This window comes from Carassius gibelio, chromosome B14 (assembly GCF_023724105.1).
Source record: "Carassius gibelio isolate Cgi1373 ecotype wild population from Czech Republic chromosome B14, carGib1.2-hapl.c, whole genome shotgun sequence".
In the NCBI taxonomy this organism is placed as follows: Eukaryota; Metazoa; Chordata; class Actinopteri; order Cypriniformes; family Cyprinidae; genus Carassius; species Carassius gibelio.
This window is the reverse complement of record NC_068409.1, coordinates 6,745,616-6,764,490: the sequence shown is the minus strand read 5'-3', so window position 1 is coordinate 6,764,490 and position 18,875 is coordinate 6,745,616. Positions and strand designations below refer to the sequence as shown.

The following is an 18,875-nucleotide window of genomic DNA, read 5'->3' as shown; positions in this document are numbered from 1 at the left end:
AATAAGAGAAGGGACACGGGATTGAACCAGAAATAATAGAGTGTTTGTTGTTGTCAATCTATGAACAGCAATACCAGATTTTTTTTTTCTTCTGTTTACTTTTTTTTTTCGCTATAACAGGTTCCAAAAATGCATTGTTACAGCATGTACAAAAAAAAACATAATTGTTTTAAAGTCACGTTTAAGAGCCCAACTAAAGTAAACACTGATCTCCATCATGGTAGTGAAAAAAAAAACACCTAAACCTATTTAAATCTCAATAAGATCTTCTGTAGACATCTGACAGAAATAAAGCCAGTCTGGTTAGTAATGAGAATCTGGTGAAGCTGTTTTATGAGTTGTTTAATCAGATCTTGAGAGATTTTATGAATTATTTTATTTCGGTTGATTTCATCTAAGGCAGTGGCTCAAGTCAGTTGTATTCCTTGTGTTTCTCTTTCCTTTAGTAATTTTGTTTGTTAATAGCAGGTGTTCATTACTCATGCTCAATCATCAAATAATCACATAATTATCTCATTAACTTCACTAATTCAGTGTTACTCAAACACTCTGTAGTGTGCACACATTATAAGTCTTCATTTAAAACTGAGGATTTTGTTGTTGGGTTTAAAGGGTTAAAAATTTAATATGAAGAAAAAACTGCATGAAACATAATTTAACAGTAATAAACTGTAATTAATTTACAGGAAACAAACTGTATCCTGCTGCCAGTAAATAACTGTTTTTCTACAGTTTGTTGCCGTAAATTAATGGTTGCCAGCAAAAAAAGTTGTTTTCTACAGTTTGTTGCTAAGTCAAGGAAAAACAGTAATATACTGTTAAATGTAAATGCCAGATTTACCAAATGAAAAAAAAATATAATTTAACTAAAATATTTGTGAACATCCATAGAAAAAAATTTATGCAAAGTCAAACACTGATAATGAGAGTAAATACTGAACTCAACTGTATTAATGTGTTTTCACAAGAGAGATCTGTTAGTTTAATGCAGTTTTGTTGTTCACCATTGTTCTGGAGAGTAGAGCCTGTGCTATTAGAAAATTGTTTTGGCCAATGGATTCTACTCGATTACTCTAGCTGAAGAAAGTCAGGAAAAAACTGCTTTTACTGTAAACAACAAACATTATGTTTACCGACGTTTGTTAATGGGTTGTTAAAACTCGCCTATAACTTTTCAATTGGTAAGGTGTGAAATTCTGAAAGATTTAGACATTGAACTTTATATAGACAACATATTAATCGTGTCAAATGGATAACGAGAACACATAAACCTTGGAACAGAATTGTTGATACGACTTGCGGAGGCAGGTTTGAAAATAAATAGAAAAAAGAAAAAATTAATGACTGATAGCTATAGTTTCATTTTTGGGATTTTGGATTTCAGCAGGTAACAGAGGGGTAACTTAGTCCATGAAAGTCAGAGTAAATCAACTTGAGACCCCAAAAACAGTTAGACAGAGCCAGCAAACAATGGGGTTACTGGGTTATGTTAGAGACTTAATCCCTCGCTTTAGTCAGATGTCTAAACTTATTTATGAGACTGTCAAAGGTGGACACTTGAAATAGGACCGAAAAAGCTAAAGAAGCGTTGATAGAAATTACAACAGCTATATTAAACTCAGGACAGCTGGAAGGAAGAAATGATGAGAAAAATTTAGAGGCTGACTTGGAAACAGACGAAACAGGTTACCAATTAATAGTAAGAGAAAAGAAAAGTAACATACCTGTTAGAATTATGACTGGAAGCTGGGAGATCCAAGAACGTAAATGTACTGGTGTGGAGAAGCAGCTGGCAGCACTTAGAAAACGATATTTCCGAGTTGAAAGGCCTGGCAAGGGGCCAAATAATATTTGTTAACATGAAAACAGCAGTATTAGCTCATCTCCCAAAGCAATGTAAAGGATGACTGTGCGCTTAATAGCTGATGGCAGAGATGGGAAAGTATGCTTCTAGATCCAGATATGAAAATCAGACGAAAAGAACTTAAAAAATGACAGAAAAAGAAATTAGAGCTTTATAAAAATACAGTTGTTTTCACAGGCTCAAAAACGGCTGCGGACGAGGAAGCTCACTGGGCTTTTGATTCTGAAACAGAGCAACAAGGTCATAGCTTCAAAAGAGGGAGTAGTGCAAGGCACAGGACAGTACGCAGAGCTCATGGCAGTGTTCCAGGCTTTGAAAACACTGAAAAACTTGGATATTTACAGGCCATAATAGTGACGGATTGCTGTTGCAACAGGAATTACTGACAATTTGCAAATCTGGAATGGGAACGGTTACACCAAGTCAAAAGGTAAGCAAATTGAACAACATTTTGGCAAGGGATACAAAAAATAATAAGTGATTTTGATGTTACAGTGATACATCAGCCAGGATATTCCTAGGCAGACAAAGGAAATAATGAAGTTGATAAATTAGCGTGCATGAGACGAATAGTAATGATTAAATAAACAGAAGGAAACGTAATACAGAAAATACATGACCAAATTATGCACCCAAGTGTAAATTTAGTTTGCAAAGTTTTGACAGATAATAAAATACATATTTCTAACTTGAGACAGAAATAGTGAAACATAAGGTTAAATTGTGAACAGTGCATGCGTAAAGGCTATAATAAAACAATACGACGTGATTTTGGAGGTTTTATACCAGACAGAGTTAACCAGGAATGATCTTTGGACATCGCTGGACCTTTGATCCCGAGGTCTAAAGATTGTAATAAATATCTATTTGATGGTAGTAGATGGCTTTACGAGCCGGATTTTGGGAAAGCCGTTAAAAATAAGATTGTCACAACCGGTGGTACAAGGATTCACGGAGAGAGAACCAATTGCGAGTACGTCTTTTTTAGGGGTTAATCCACAGAGAATAAACAGTCCAGGCATGAGTCGAAAACCAGAAGAGCAATCCAAACCTAAACTAAACAAGAACACAGGGCAAGGGCATGAACTGGCGGACATGAATAACTCGACGGACATGAAGGACTCCGTGACACATACTAAGACAGACCGGGTTAAATACACAAGGAGAGACAAACGCTAATGGGAATTAGACAGAGTGTAATGATTAGTAACTAGTGACAGCTGGGTGCAAATTAAGCAGAGGACGTGAGGAATGTGATTCATAAAGTGACAGACACCGTGGGGAAGGAGGACACCAAGTGGATTCCCAGGGAATACAACACAGACACTGTGACAAAGATGCACTTGAGTAGTGAAATTGACTTGAGTCTTGTTTTCAGTGAAACTGAAAACAGGAACAAACGGGCTCCAGAAATCAATTCAAAGGAGAAAAATCTTGTTTATACCCACTGATGGATATTTGTTCTTGTTTTAAGCATTAACTCAATTTTGTTACATTTTTCAAGACTTAAAGCTGCAGTAGGGAACTTTTGTAAAAATATATTTTTTACATATTTGATAAACCTGTCATTATGTCCTGACAGTAGAATATGAGAAAGATAATCTGTGAAAAAAATCAAGCTCCTCTGGCTCCTCCCAGTGGTACTATTGCCATTTGCAGAAAGTCATCCGCTCCCGGTAAGAAACAACCAATCAGAGCTGCGGTCCTTAACTTTGTTTGTGTTCAAAATGTAGAAAATGAATCCATTTTCCAAACCGTGTTTTTAGCTTGTCCTGAATCACTAGGGTGCACCTATAATAAGTGTTTAGATTCGGACTATTTTAGATTGCTTCGTGGGTACCGCGGCGGAGTAACCCAGTACCTTTGTGATTCTTCATAGACATAAACAGAGAGAAGTAGCTCCGGCTACAATGTTCTTCTGCAAGACGCAAGCAGTTCTATTTATTAACCGCTAGAGCGTCAAAAGTTCCCTACCGCAGCTTTAAGCTATCTTCATTTAGCATCTTAAGTAAATGCGAGTAAATAATGATTTCAGGATGTTTAGATATTCGTGTTGGAAAGCATGACTATATGAATTAAAGACTTTTTGCTCTGATTTAAGATCTTAATTTGTGGAAGGTAGAATTAAGACTTTCTCAAGAAACCAAGTTTAGGGGTGGACCTTCATGCTTACCTTTCTTTGAAAATGGTGCTTTTTTTTCCTTACACCTTGTGAAATCGTTGTTTTCCTGTGAGATCTTGTTGACTGAACTCACCTGCCAATGTTAGAGCCATTTAACAAAATGCAGAAGTGTTTCCAGAACTGTTTTACCAGTGTGTCATCTTTATATCAGAACTCTCAAACACACTGCCGTTCACACAATCTGAGTCTGAACCTGGAAATATTACACAAGAACCTGACAGTGTTATTTCTTGACAGCTCGACCTCGTGTGATAAATTGTGCTGTGTTTGATGAAGTGAAACACCCCTGATTTCCTTTCCCTGCCAGGCACAATGAATAATGTTGCTGCTCATTGTGTCCACACAGATTTTTTCTTCTGCCCCGGGTGGGTGGAAATCAAGGCATTTGATCTGAATTCTGAAGAGTCTTGTTATCCTCCATAAAGAGCAGCATTGTGTATAAATGAGTTATATAAGTGCGCATGACAGCCTTGGTACAGGGTTGTGGCTAGTAGTGCAGGAATCCCTAAATGCTGATCTGTAGCGAGGCCATTAGCTGTTTCCTGGAAATGCCTCTTTATTATCACAGCTGAAGGTAAATCGATCTTTTCATTCACCTTGATCAAACTTGGAAATGTTCATCTGACTGCTCAGTTATTTTCGGAGCATATTGTAAAATTGAAATCCTTATTGCAAGTGGGACTTCATATCAGTCATGTAGTTTATCCAGATGCACTGAACTCAATATCATGATTTAGTGTATATGAGGAGTTGTGTGGGCCAACCGGGAGCCTGCTATTGGCCAGGTTGTGTTGTGTCAGGTGATGACATGTGGCTCTTAACCAGCTCAAGTTAACCACAACTCATTTTGAGTTCAGTCAACCACGTGTCCAGATTTCAAGACCCCAGTCTGTTGTTCTTCTCGTTTGGAGCTGGTAGCATTAGCTGTTTCTCTCGGGCTGAACCTGGTAAACTAGTGTTTAGATTCAGAATCTGGTGCCTGGAAAGATTTGTGGTTTAGTATTGTGTTGGGATGGCAGTAATCTTGAATGTTGTGTGATTGGAAGTTTAAAAGTAGAAGTGTTTAGCCATATCTTGAATAGGTTATACACATTACCAGTCAAAGGTTTTCAATTTTTTTCTGACTATTTTCCATATTTTATGCATAAGTATGTATAATTATGTTATAATTACGTAAGGCAATTAAACATAAAATTACTAAGAACTAATTACCTTTGTGTCTTTAGATTATCAATTACTCTCTGTAAAAGGTGTTACATATTACTAATTTATTTCTAAATGCCTTATCTAAATAATACAAAGATGGACATAAAAAACTCTCCTTGAAGCCTTTTGAATAAATAATATAAAATTGCATAAATTATTCTGGAACTGAACTATTCTTTTAACATTATAAGTTTAATTTGCCAAAGTTTAATACAGATTTGTTCATTACTTTAAGGTCCAACTCTTGCTATTAACAAACCTGTAACTGAGTTTTGCCTCAATTAAACTCCTGGTATTGTGCTTATTAATAGTAAGGTAGTTATGTTAAGGTTATTAGGGATACAGAATATGGTCATGCAGAATATGTGATTTATAAATACTAATAAATGGGCAATATATTAATAATAAGCATGCTAATAAGCGACTAGTTTATAGTGTGGAATTGTCGCTATACTAAAATGTTATCAATTGTTCTATAGACTATTGAATATTTAATGTAATTCCATCAGAAGTAGCTGTAATTATTAGAAGTAATTTTTAATTTCACTTTATTTTAAGGTGTGCTTGTTAGATTGTAATTATACAGTTAAGTACTGAGTAATATTAATTAACTACATGTATTTACAGTATGGTTATGGTTAGGATTAGGGTTACTTGCATGTAATTATGTACATGTAACGTGTAACAAGGACACCTTAAAATATAGGGTTACCAAATATATTAATACAATTAAGAGTAATCCCAAGGAAAAAGTAGCCTAGAAATTCATTACTTAGTAATAATTAGGGGTGTAGCGGTTCACAAAATTCACGGTTCGTTCGATACGATACACTGATGTCACGGTTCGGTTCGGTTCGGTACGTTTTAAATAGAGCAAAATGTAAAAACATCTCAACTTTTCAGAATGCCGCAAGCGCACCGCGGGTCATGTGACAAGAACTAACCAATCAGCTTCATCCTTTCCCGTAACAACGTTGAAAGCTCAGCCAAGATGAAGGAACAGCTGATCATAGTTGTATATGGATTGCCATTCTGAAATAAATGTAGTACCAGAGCTACTGCAAGCGATTTTTAGAGCTGCAAATCCATTTTTCTTTTGCTGAAATTTCCGCGTCTTCATGGAGAGAGCACGTCATTGTTGCTTAGCAAAGACAGACGCCTCATGAGCGCTTCTGCCCGAGCGCTTTGGAAAGGAGGAGAAAGCGGCGCGACTAGCGTTTTCCACGCGCTTTTAGGCACGATATGTGAACGGCCCCTAAGGCGCTCACTCACTCAGTACGCGCTGAAGGCTCGTTGCAAAATGTCTAATGCATTTAACAGACCAGAAATAGAAGATCCTCCAATAACCAACAGGTCTGGTATTTGAGTGCCCTTTGGATTCCCTGTAAGCTATAATGGTGATGACAGAATGAATGGTAAATAGTAAGGTCTACTATAACGTAAATGTACCAATCGCCGCGGTGATGTCTTTTGCCCTGTTTGAATCAGTTGGAAATGTCAGTCTAAATGCTGCGGGGATAGTTTGTTGCGTGTATGTTTCTCCTTTTTTTCGTCTTTTCCCAGATACTGACACACTAAGGTGATGTCGGCGTAAATGAGTTGATGTTTCAAGTATTCCCGCTGGTGTTTTTTTTTTGTGTTTTTTTGTATTCCCGCTGGTGTACCCTATTGTCATGTAGCAGATGCGACATACTGTTGTTTTTTTATCCATCACTCTCTTGCCATCACCATTGTAGCTTAAAGGGAATCCAAAGTGCACCCAAACACCAGACCTGTTGGTTATTGGAGGATCTTCTATTTCTGGTCTGTTAAACGCATTGGCCACCGCGTACCGTACATGAACTGAGCGCTTGACTGAGTTGCCTAACATAAACATATAAGTTGGTGTTTTTTTCATCTTTGGGGGTGTCTGGGGCGTTGCCTGTTACGTCGTTTGGGTTATTGGGCTACCTTGTTGAACGCATATCATTATATTTCTCTCTTTTTTTTTTATTTATATAATTAATTAGTCCAACGAACCGTTCGGTATACGTAATGCGTACCGCGTACCGAACCGAATGCCTCATACCGAACGGTTCAATAAGAATTTTTTATTTTGTAAATTTCCTATTGTAAATATTTCAAAACTTTTTTTTTGATTAGCAATATGCATGTCTAAGAGCTTCATTTAAACAACTTTAAAGATGATTTAATATTCAATATTTAGATTTTTTTGCTCCCTCAGATTCCAGATCATCAAATAGTTATCTCGGACAAATATTGTCTGATTCCAAGAAACCATACATCAATGGAGAGATGATTTATTCAGCTTTCAGATGATGTACCCTTATGACTGGTTTTGCACATGTGGTCAATTAATATTACTCAGTACTTAAATGAGTAATTATGCTGTAACAAACACACTGTACACAAACCTGACTGGTTAATGAGAGTTAATGCAGAACTGAACTAGTCAAGAACACTCAGATTAAATTCCTTGTGCTGTGCTTCCCCTGCAGTCCTCGTATCCAGCATGAACTGGGCATCGTTTTACGCGGTGATCAGCGGTGTGAACAGGCACTCGACAGGCATCGGCCGCATCTGGCTGTCGGTCATCTTCATCTTCAGGATCATGGTGCTGGTGGTGGCGGCCGAGAGCGTGTGGGGCGATGAGAAGTTGGGCTTCACCTGTAACACCCAGCAGCCCGGCTGTGACAGCGTGTGCTACGACCAGTTCTTCCCCATCTCTCACATCCGCCTCTGGGCTCTGCAGCTCATCCTGGTGTCCACGCCGGCCCTGCTGGTGGCCATGCACATCGCTCACCGCCGGCACATCGAGAAGAAGATCCTCAAGATCTCCGGCCGAGGGAACGCCAAGGACATGGAGAACATCAAGAGCCTGAGGTTCAAGATCACCGGTGCTCTGTGGTGGACTTACGTGATCAGCATCGTCTTCCGTATCATTTTCGAGGTGGTTTTCTTGTACATTTTTTACTCGATCTATCCAGACATCAAGATGGTGCGTCTTGTGAAGTGTGACTCTTACCCCTGTCCCAATACAGTGGACTGTTTCGTGTCACGTCCCACAGAGAAGACGGTCTTCACTGTCTTCATGCTGGCCGTGTCTGGAGTCTGTGTCTTGTTGAACATCGCAGAGGTTTTGTATTTAATAAGTCGGGCGTGTATGAGATATTTTCAGGGAGCAGTGGGTGAACCCAAAGTGCCCTGGCTCCCTCATAAACTGGTGACTTACAAGCAGAACGAAATAAATCAGCTGATCTCAGAGCATTCGTTCAAGCCGAGATTCAATGCTGGGCGAAAGCCTCCCGCGGATAAGAGCGAACGCTGCTCTGCTTTCTAGATGGGTTTCTACCAACTATCAGACTTTAAGGGAAGACGTATGTCTGTAATCATATTAATCGATTGTCACTCTACAGAACCGACTCCAAATATGTTGGGACACTGTACAAATTGTGAGCAAAAAATGAATGTAATAATTTACAAATCCCATAAACTTGTATTTTATTCACAATAGAATATAGATAACATATCAAGTGTTGAAAGTGAGACATTTTGAAATGTCATGCCAAATATTGGCTCATTTTGGATTTCATGAGAGCTACACATTCCAAAAAAATTGGGACAGGTAACAATAAGAGGCTGGAAAAGTTAAATGTACATATAAGGAACAGCTGGAGGACCAATTTGCAGCTTATTAGGTCAATTGGCAACATGATTGGGTATAAAAAGAGCTTCTCAGAAGTCAAGTTGGGCAGAGGATCACCAATTCCCCCATTCTGCAGTGAAAAATAGTGGATCAGCAATAGGGCTGGGCGATATGACGAAATATATCATCTGGACGATAGAAAATGTCTATCGTTTTATATAAGGCTCTATCGTTTGCGCCACGATAAGTCGTTTACGGCAGAATTTTACATAAAGATGCACCTCACGCCACAGCATGCCCATGCACGCTGCAATACATAAACAAACATGGAGGAAGACGGTAGTAGACGCGGTTCAGACCAGGGAAATTCTCAACAAGATGACCAGCCAACCCAAACCGAGGAGCTCGTACCTAAAAGAGGGGGTACTTCTTTTGCATGGACGTGGTTTGGATATAAGAAGACCGACGTGGACCAGACAACAGTTGTTTGTAAAGTTTGCCGGCTTCCAGTGCCAACAACAGACTCCAACACTACTAATTTATTTTATCACCTGCGCAAGAACCACGAAAAGAATACAGAGAGAGTCAACGAGCAAAAACTGCAAACTCCAGACACAGACGCTGCAACAGGCTTTTACCCGTGGCACACCATGTAGCCATAGCTCCCGCAACTGGAAGGAGATCACTTCTGCTGTTGCCAACTGTTAACATTACCAACAGTCTTGCTTGAAAAAAAGGTTCTAAATAAATAAAAATATTTAGTCCATACTACCTTTATTTGTTTTGTATATTATTTCAAACTGCATTTCCACACTGCAATTTTATATAGACTATTCATAAACTGAATTAACAGAAAAATTGCTATATCGTTATGTATATTGTTATCGGGATATCAAATGAGCTATATCGGGATATGAAATTTTGGCCATATCGCCCAGCCCTAATCAGCAATATCAGAAAGGAGTTTCTCAGAGAAAAATTACAAAGAGTTTGAAGTTATCATCATCTACAGTGCATAATATCATCCATAGATTCAGAGAATCTGGAACAATCTCTGTGTGTAAGGGTCAAGACCGGAAAACCATACTGGATGCCTGTTATCTTCAGCTCTTAGACAGCACTGCATCACATACAGGAATGCTACTGTAATGGAAATCACAACATGGGCTCAGGAATACTTCCAGAAAACATTGTCAGTGAACACAATCCACCGTGTCATTCAACGTTGCTGACTAAAACTCTATAGGTCAAAAAAGAAGCCATATCTAAACATGATCCAGAAGCGCAGGTGTTTTCTCTGGGCCAAGGCTCATTTAAAATGGACTGTGGGAAAGTGGAAAACTGTTCTGTGGTCAGACGAATCAAAATTTGAAGTTCTTTATGGAAAACTGGGACACCATGTCATCCGGACTAAAGAGGAAAAGGACAACCCAAGTTGTTATCAGCGCTCAGTTCAGAAGCTGCATCTCTGATGGTTTGAGTGTGTGTGTGTGTGATGGGCAGCTTACACATCTGGAAAGATCAGCACCATCAATGTTGAAAGGCATATCCAAGTTCTAGATCAACATATGATCCCATCCAGACATCATCTCTTTCAGGGAAGACCTTGCATTTTACAACATGACAATGCTAGACCACATACTGTATCAATTACAACATCATGACTGTGTAGAAGAAGGATCCGGGTAATGAAATGACCAGCCTGCAGTCCAGATCTTTCACCCAAAACATTTGGTGCATCATACAGAGGAAGATGTGACAACGAAGACCTAAGACAGTTGAGCAACTAGAAGCCTGTATTAGACAAGAATGGGACAACATTCCTATTCCTAAACTTGATCAACTTGTCTCCTCAGTCCCCAGACGTTTGCAGACTGTTATAAAAAGAAGAGGGGATGCCAGACAGTGGTAAACATGGCCTTCTCCCAACTTTTTTGAGATGTGTTACTTATTTTCTAAACTTATTTTTCCTTAATAATTATACATTTTCTCAGTTTAAACATTTTATATGCGATCTATGTTGTATTCTGAATAAAATATTGCAATTAGAAACTTCCACATCATTGCATTCTGTTTTTATTCACAATTTGTACAGTGTCCCAACTTTTTGGAATCGGGTTTGTAGTTTAAAAGGCCCCTATACATGTAAGGAGGGCTCATGGGGGAAATATGAGGGAGGACCACCAAATATTACACATTTGAAAAGTGTCCATCTGGTCCTAAAAAGCAGATAAGATCAGAGGAATAATTGGGTTTCACACTAAGAAAACTCTGTACTCAGTCATTTGCTTCTGTGCTGAAGTTCATATGTGTGCATACAATATTTGACCAAAAGAGGGTCTATACTTCACAAACTGACCTTTCATCTCAACACAAAAATAAAAACTGACATGGCCTGCTGTGAGGAAAATGAAGCAGATGGTTCATTTAAATTTTTTAATGTATTATTGTGTTATTTATTGAAAACAGAATCTCTCAATCACTAGACAAGTTCGTTTGGAGAAATGGACGTATGGAAACCGAAGTCCTAGAGTATGACATCATCTCCAGTTGCCCACAGTTGTTGATATAACTGATGTTTTTTTGTTTGTTTGTTTTTTCAGTAAAATGTGTAGAATGATTTCCCCTGAAGAATGTTACATTGATTAAATACATATTTTTTGTTGTTTTTCTTTGAACTACAAATTTGCAAGGATTTTAAAGTTTAGTAAAGCCTCTTACTCATTTTGCTTCCACTTGTAAATCATTTGTTAGAATGGTGCTCTGAAATTGACTGACTTTAGTTTTTTACATTAATGGCTTTATTATAGTTAACTGAACATCTAATTGAAGTTTAAAGGGCATTCAAGGCCACACATATGAAATGCTTCTTTGTTCTCCCAATGTAAAGTTGACCTAGCAATCACAGCTTTATCTCACACACCTCCCAAAAGCCACACAATCACACAGAACTGACCCGCTGTCCTGCTGTAGTACGGCTGCGAAATCATCTTTTCCTTGAAGGACTTTCTTAAATCAATGCACCTTTTTTGCTTGCAATATCAACTTTGTCATCAAACAAATTCATTGTATTGCACATACCTTAATACAAATTTGAATCATTTTTATTTCTCAGTATGTCCATGCATTTCAATCTCACTGAAGGCATCAAAACTATGAATTAACACATGTGGAATTATATACATAACTGAAAATATGTCATATTGTAGGTTCTTCAAAGTAGCCACCTTTTGCTTTGATTACTGCTTTGCACACTCTTGGCTTTCTCTTGATGAGCTTCAAGAGGTAGTCACCTGAAATGGTCTTCAACAGTCTTGAAGGAGTTCCCCGAGAGATGCTTAGCACGTGTTGGCCCTTTTGTCTTCTGTCTGCGGTCCAGCTCACCCCTAAACCATCTGGATTGGGTTCAGGTCCGGTGACTGAGGAGGCCAGGTCATCTGGCGCAGCACCCCATCACTCTCCTTCTTGATCAAATAGCCCTTGATGCCTTCAGTGTGACTTTACAATGTTCATAGTCATGAAAATAAAGGAAACTCTTTGAATGAGAAGGTGTGTCCAAACTTGGTCTGTACTGTATATATATACACGTGTAAAAAATGTTCAAAAACTTGTGCCAGTAACACCCTTCAGTGTTTATGACTTTGCACATGATCACTTAAGTCATTCATGTCAAATCATTGGCTTTTAGCCTCTTTTTTCATTCATTCTTTTTTATTTTATTTTATTTCATTTTTTTAAGAGCTGTATGAATGAGACATAAAGGAAACCAGTTTCACAGTTTCCATCTGGAGATGTGCTCAGTGATAAATTGGGGGCAACCGAATACCCATGTAACCTGTTAAAGTACCAATGTTTAATCAAATAAAATGTTTAAATACTATATATTAAAGGAGATTAATTTATCCTCTAAACCAATCAAAACGTACTAATCCAATGCCAGAAACCAACAAGACCTGCATTAGACGTCTAGCCTGGTTTTCTAACTCTTCAGAATAATTCACTGAAAGAGATTTTAACTTTATGATCACAGTAAAGACACTCCTTACAGAACAATCTGTTTTATTGAGAATAATAATACAATAATTTGTAGATCAAGTTGTTAGTTTAGAAAGACCAGTTTTAGTCACAGATTTTCAACATCTGCGCACACAGTACAGCAAGCTGATCAAGCTTCATATATCTAAATGATCTAGCTTTCTGACTATCAGTAACTCAGCAGTCACTGTATGGCACAGAAATCAGAATTAAGGGGTCATGACCACATACAAGCCCTCGACCCGTGGTTTATGATTAAGAACTACATCAGCGAGGAAAACAAACGTTAACAGAAGGTGCCTTAGTTTCTCAGCAGAAACCCTGGATGCAGTGAAGTCAGCAGACAGGAGGGAGTCTCTGGATCATCTGGGGTCACTGCTCGTGAGGTCACGCTGGATGCAGCGAGGCTAGCGCATGCGCATGTGCAGACTGTGCTTGGGCCCGTCAACACGCTCCAACTTCTCGAAGTGTCTCCTGGCGTTCCTGATGTTGATGAGCGTGGCAGCGGACGCTGGAAGAGAGAGAGAGGCTTCAGCAGAATTTTAAACAGAATTTCCTTGTTTCCTCCTGTCAAAACTTTACATTTCGTCATCATTTACTCATCCTCATATTTGGCCACAACACAGGTTATTAATGTCCCAGTAATGAAGCAGTGCATGTCTTCATGATAACGACAGTCTGCAGTCTGAAGCTCACACACACTGATGCTTACGTATGGACGGGTCTGACATGATCACCATGACGTAGGTGTTGGACGTGAACACGTCGATGAAGGCGGCGAAGTTAGAGTTGCGCACCTCCATGCTCTGGAAAGAGGCGGCCAGCTTACTGTGGGACAGAGAGAAAGGTCAGGATTACCCATGATGCTGTTCAGCGCTGAACACCTCGTGCATGGAGAGGGACTGACCTGCAGCTGAGCTTGAACTGCTTGATGATGTTACTGATCTTCTCGAAGCGATGAGCGTCTCGCTGCTCCTTACACTGATAGTGAGAGATCACCTGACCGCACACGAGAGACAGGACACATGTCAGCCATCGCTCACACCTCATCACAGATACAACTAGACCAGTGCACATGCATCTGCTGCTTAAAAACACATAAACCTGCTTCACATGTGACCCTGGAGCACAAAACCAGTCTTGAGTCTCTGGGGTATATTCGTAACAATAGACAATACACTGTATGGGGTAAAAATTATACATTTCTCTTTTATGCCAAAAATCATTAGGATATTAAGTGAAGATCATGTTCCATGAAGATATTTAGTACATCTCCTACCATAAATATATGAAAACTTAATGTTTGATTAGTAATATGCATTGCTGAGAATTTCATTTGAACAACTTTAAAGATGATTTTCTCAATGTTTAGATTTTTTTGCTCCCTCAGATTCCAGATTTTCAAATAGTTGTATCTCAGACAAATATTGTCCTCCGAACACACCACACATCAATAGAGAGATGATTTATGTATAATGTATAAATCTCAGTTTCCAAAAATGTTAAGCACTGTGTTTCAGTTTGGTACAGACCAGGAAAGTAGCTCTTTCGAAAAGCAGCACTTCGTCTGCCTCGATGATCTGAGCGAAGTTGCGCAGGTTACACTCGAGCTGCTGAACGTTAGGAATGAGCTGATAGACGATACTGGACCAGGCCTGCAGACACAAACACAAACACACACCAGACTCAAGATCCTCTTCTGACCGTCTGACCGAGCTAAAGAGAAATCAACACGCTCTTACTTTATACAGCGTCTCGTCCCATATAGACGTCCTGAAGCAGGTGCAGGCCAGCGGCCGAGACAGTCTCTTCAGATCATCCTCTCGCTCCTTAAATATCTACAGCACAAACCAATTCATATTCAATAACAGTCCAGAATTTTAAGGTGGAACATCATTGTCAGTGTTTCAGTGATGTGGCGTGTGTGGTGTGTGTTGTCAGTGATCTGGCGTGTGTTGTGCGTGTTGCAGTGATGTGGCGTGTGTGGTGTGTACTGTCAGTGATGTGGCGTGTGTTGTGCGTGTTGCAGTGATGTGGCGTGTGTGGTGTGTACTGTCAGTGATGTGGCGTGTGTTGTGTGTGTTGCAGTGATGTGGCGTGTGTGGTGTGTACTGTCAGTGATGTGGCGTGTGTTGTGTGTGTTGCAGTGATGTGGCGTGTGTGGTGTGTACTGTCAGTGATGTGGCGTGTGTTGTGCGTGTTGCAGTGATGTGGCGTGTGTGGTGTGTACTGTCAGTGATGTGGCGTGTGTTGTGCGTGTTGCAGTGATGTGGCGTGTGTGGTGTGTACTGTCAGTGATCTGGCGTGTGTTGTAGTGATGTGGTGTGTGTTGTCAGTGATCTGGTGTGTGTTGTGTGTGTTGTCAGTGTTGCAGTGATGTGGCGTGTGTTGTGTGTGTTGCAGTGATGTGGCGTGTACTGTCAGTGATCTGGTGTGTGTTGTGAGTGTTGCAGTGATGTGGCGTGTGTTGTGTGTGTTGTCAGTGATCTGGTGTGTGTTGTGTGTGTTGTCAGTGTTGCAGTGATGTGGCGTGTGTGGTGTGTACTGTCAGTGATCTGGTGTGTGTTGTGAGTGTTGCAGTGATGTGGCGTGTGTTGTGTGTGTTGTCAGTGATCTGGCGTGTGTTGTGCGTGTTGCAGTGATGTGGCGTGTGTGGTGTGTACTGTCAGTGATGTGGCGTGTGTTGTGCGTGTTGCAGTGATGTGGCGTGTGTGGTGTGTACTGTCAGTGATGTGGCGTGTGTTGTGCGTGTTGCAGTGATGTGGCGTGTGTGGTGTGTACTGTCAGTGATGTGGCGTGTGTTGTGCGTGTTGCAGTGATGTGGCGTGTGTGGTGTGTACTGTCAGTGATGTGGCGTGTGTTGTGCGTGTTGCAGTGATGTGGCGTGTGTGGTGTGTACTGTCAGTGATGTGGCGTGTGTTGTGAGTGTTGCAGTGATGTGGCGTGTGTGGTGTGTACTGTCAGTGATCTGGCGTGTGTTGTAGTGATGTGGCGTGTGTGGTGTGTGTTGTCAGTGATCTGGTGTGTGTTGTGTGTGTTGTCAGTGTTGCAGTGATGTGGCGTGTGTTGTGCGTGTTGCAGTGATGTGGCGTGTGTGGTGTGTACTGTCAGTGATCTGGTGTGTGTTGTGAGTGTTGCAGTGATGTGGCGTGTGTTGTGTGTGTTGTCAGTGATCTGGTGTGTGTTGTGTGTGTTGTCAGTGTTGCAGTGATGTGGCGTGTGTTGTGTGTGTTGTCAGTGTTGCAGTGATGTGGCGTGTGTTGTCAGTGTTGCAGTGATGTGGCGTGTGTTGTGTGTGTTGCAGTGATGTGGCGTGTGTTGTGTGTGTTGTCAGTGATCTGGTGTGTGTTGTGTGTGTTGTCAGTGTTGCAGTGATGTGGCGTGTGTTGTGTGTGTTGTCAGTGATCTGGTGTGTGTTGTGTGTGTTGTCAGTGTTGCAGTGATGTGGCGTGTGTGGTGTGTACTGTCAGTGATCTGGTGTGTGTTGTGTGTGTTGTCAGTGTTGCAGTGATGTGGCGTGTGTTGTGTGTGTTGCAGTGATGTGGCGTGTGTTGTGTGTGTTGTCAGTGATGTGGCGTGTGTTGTGTGTGTTGTCAGTGATCTGGCGTGTGTTGTAGTGATGTGGTGTGTGTTGTCAGTGATCTGGTGTGTGTTGTGTGTGTTGTCAGTGTTGCAGTGATGTGGCGTGTGTTGTGTGTGTTGCAGTGATGTGGCGTGTGTTGTGTGTGTTGTCAGTGATGTGGCGTGTGTTGTGTGTGTTGTCAGTGATGTGGCGTGTGTTGTGTGTGTTGCAGTGATGTGGCGTGTGTGGTGTGTACTGTCAGTGATCTGGTGTGTGTTGTGCGTGTTGTGTGTGTTGTCAGTGATGTGGCGTGTGTTGTGTGTGTTGCAGTGATGTGGCGTGTGTGGTGTGTACTGTCAGTGATCTGGTGTGTGTTGTGTGTGTTGTCAGTGTTGCAGTGATGTGGCGTGTGTTGTGTGTGTTGCAGTGATCTGGCGTGTGTTGTGTGTGTTGTCAGTGTTGCAGTGATGTGGCGTGTGTTGTCAGTGATCTGGTGTGTGTTGTGTGTACTGTCAGTGATGTGGCGTGTGTCTGCAGGTTCTGGAGCTCTCACCAGGTCTCTCTGGTCCTCCTGCACCAGGTCCATCTTGTGCACCAGACAGAAGATCTTGGCGTCAGGGGAGTTCTGCAGGATGGCTTCCAGACACGACTGATAGTAATGCATGTCCTTCTCCAGCTCGCGGCTCTCCACATCAAACACGTAGATCAGCACCTCCACATTACGAAAGATGTTGTCTCTCTGACTCGTGAAGTAGTTCTCCATGAACGTGTCCTGTCTGTGTGATGCACATTTAAAGATGAGAACACTCAAATTCCCAACAGAAGCCCGTCCCGCAGGAGACACTCACCCGCCGCAGTCCCACAGGTTCAGCACCAGATTACCCAGAAACCTCACGTGAGAGTGCTCCACGTCAACTGAAACCAGACACAGTACCGCGGAGATTACCCTGGGGTCACTGACATGAACTGTGTTTACTGTGTGTCATGAGAGCACCTGCTCCTCTAATGAATATGATACACAAATGAGGAGGACAATTATTCATATCTTATGAAACTATCAAGCATGTGGTAAAAGTGGAGTACCCCAAAAAGTGATTCAAGCCAGTAAAAACAACACAATCAAATAAAATGTAAATGCAGAAAACTCTCCTACAAATAGGATTGATTTTCTTTCAGATCCTCATATGACTGAACAGATAGCTCTGCTCCTTCAGACGTGCAGCTCTGGTTAAAAGCATCTGGTTTCACTGAAAGCCTGGTGTTGTGTGTGTTGATGTGTCATGACTTGCTTCTGTTGTAAATGTCATACTTGTGGCTCCGAGGCGGCGAGTGTCTCTGGCGATGTAGTTGGCAAATATGATGGACCTCATGCTGGTCTTTCCTGATCCACTCTTCCCCATCAACAGCACCTGCGGAGAGCAGAGGTCATGTATGTGAGTGTGTGTGTGTGTGACGCTGTATAACACACCAGCAGTCAGTGCTGTTACACTGAGGTTAAACTCACCTTCTTCTTCATGGCTGTGCTGGACATTTCACTTCACCAGGGTAAATCAATGTACTACACCGGTCATCAACAACTGCAACCAGACACAACACATCAGCACTCTTTCACACGTAGCTATCATCTTCACAAAGTGCGTGAAGTGTCTCTATTAAATGATGAATGTAGTTTAAAGCTGGGTCCCTCCTGAAGTGAAGTATCTATACTATATCTGAATAAACTGATCAGTCAGTCCAGAATGAACCGAGTGCTGAAATCACTCGAGCTGTAGACTGTTTATTCTCTTTCACTTCAGTAACATATAAAACAAGACACTAGAAAACAAACGATTCTTAAGATTATCCTCGAACTAACAAAATACATATTTGGACAATTCAGCACCTGGTGTGACAGCACTATATAACGTTAATCAGTTTTCTTTTGGTGTTTTCGTGTATTTTCATCGTCCGTCATATTGTTTTCTAATCCCAACCGTTTGAGTCTGTGAAATGTTTGCTATCTCTCATGCTAACTTCGTCGGATCCTTTGTACAACGCGAAGACAATCGTGTGTTTGTGTGTCTCCAAACTAATCTGGAAGGCAGTCAGTCGCTGTGTCTGTGTACGGTGTTGTTTTTGTTCGTCACTTCCCGATAATGACTGTCAAATAAAGCGATGAAGAGCACTCCTGGTGCTCCTGTGATGAACTCTACACTCGCGCTAAAAGCTAAACACGACAGAAGAGTCAAAAACAGCCGATAAAAACAGTTGATTCTGGAACATAATCACAAAATGTTACCTGATTAAACTCCCCATCGATGTGTATCTCACAGCTCGCATCTGCTGACGACAGGCACGTGACTGACAGCTGCGGTCTCGCGATGACTTACACAAGACGCGT

The 18,875-nt window shown here is 40.9% G+C and overlaps 2 protein-coding genes across 3 annotated transcripts in view; one reads left to right on the top strand and one right to left on the bottom strand.

Annotated features, from left to right (window-relative positions):
• Nucleotides 1-12,778, top strand: part of LOC127971455 (gap junction beta-1 protein-like) — a 63,235-nt gene extending 50,457 nt beyond the window's left edge. The window contains exons 1-2 of one of the 2 annotated variants that reach the window (XM_052574468.1): nt 4,516-4,620; nt 7,751-12,778. In XM_052574468.1, coding sequence (XP_052430428.1) covers nt 7,765-8,592 — 828 coding nt within the window. In that variant the 5' untranslated portion in view covers nt 4,516-4,620; nt 7,751-7,764 and the 3' untranslated portion in view covers nt 8,593-12,778. Of the gene's footprint in view, nt 1-4,515; nt 4,621-7,750 lie in introns of those variants that run through there. The other variant, XM_052574467.1, reaches the window with a different exon arrangement.
• A 162-nt stretch (nt 12,779-12,940) lies between these two features.
• rraga (Ras-related GTP binding A) lies at nt 12,941-18,875 on the bottom strand. The gene is made up of 10 exons (XM_052574466.1): nt 18,774-18,875; nt 18,000-18,072; nt 17,805-17,904; nt 17,344-17,410; nt 17,049-17,271; nt 14,676-14,771; nt 14,466-14,588; nt 13,841-13,932; nt 13,646-13,761; nt 12,941-13,444 (listed from the first exon to the last, which is right to left on the bottom strand). The coding sequence occupies exons 2-10, from the start codon at nt 18,024-18,026 to the stop codon at nt 13,341-13,343; spliced, it is 948 nt and encodes a 315-aa protein (XP_052430426.1). The 5' UTR covers nt 18,027-18,072; nt 18,774-18,875; the 3' UTR covers nt 12,941-13,340.

What these genes read in the sequence shown, in the direction of transcription:
- rraga (XM_052574466.1), bottom strand. Translation starts at nt 18,026, where the DNA reads ATGTCCAGCACAGCCATGAAGAAGAAG. An exon ending in GGGACGAGACGCTGTATAAA is followed by an intron (nt 14,589 to 14,675) that starts GTAAGAGCGTGT and finishes TTGTGTCTGCAG; the next exon opens with GCCTGGTCCAGTATCGTCTA. An exon ending in CATGTCAGACCCGTCCATAC is followed by an intron (nt 13,445 to 13,645) that starts GTAAGCATCAGT and finishes TCTCTCTTCCAG; the next exon opens with CGTCCGCTGCCACGCTCATC.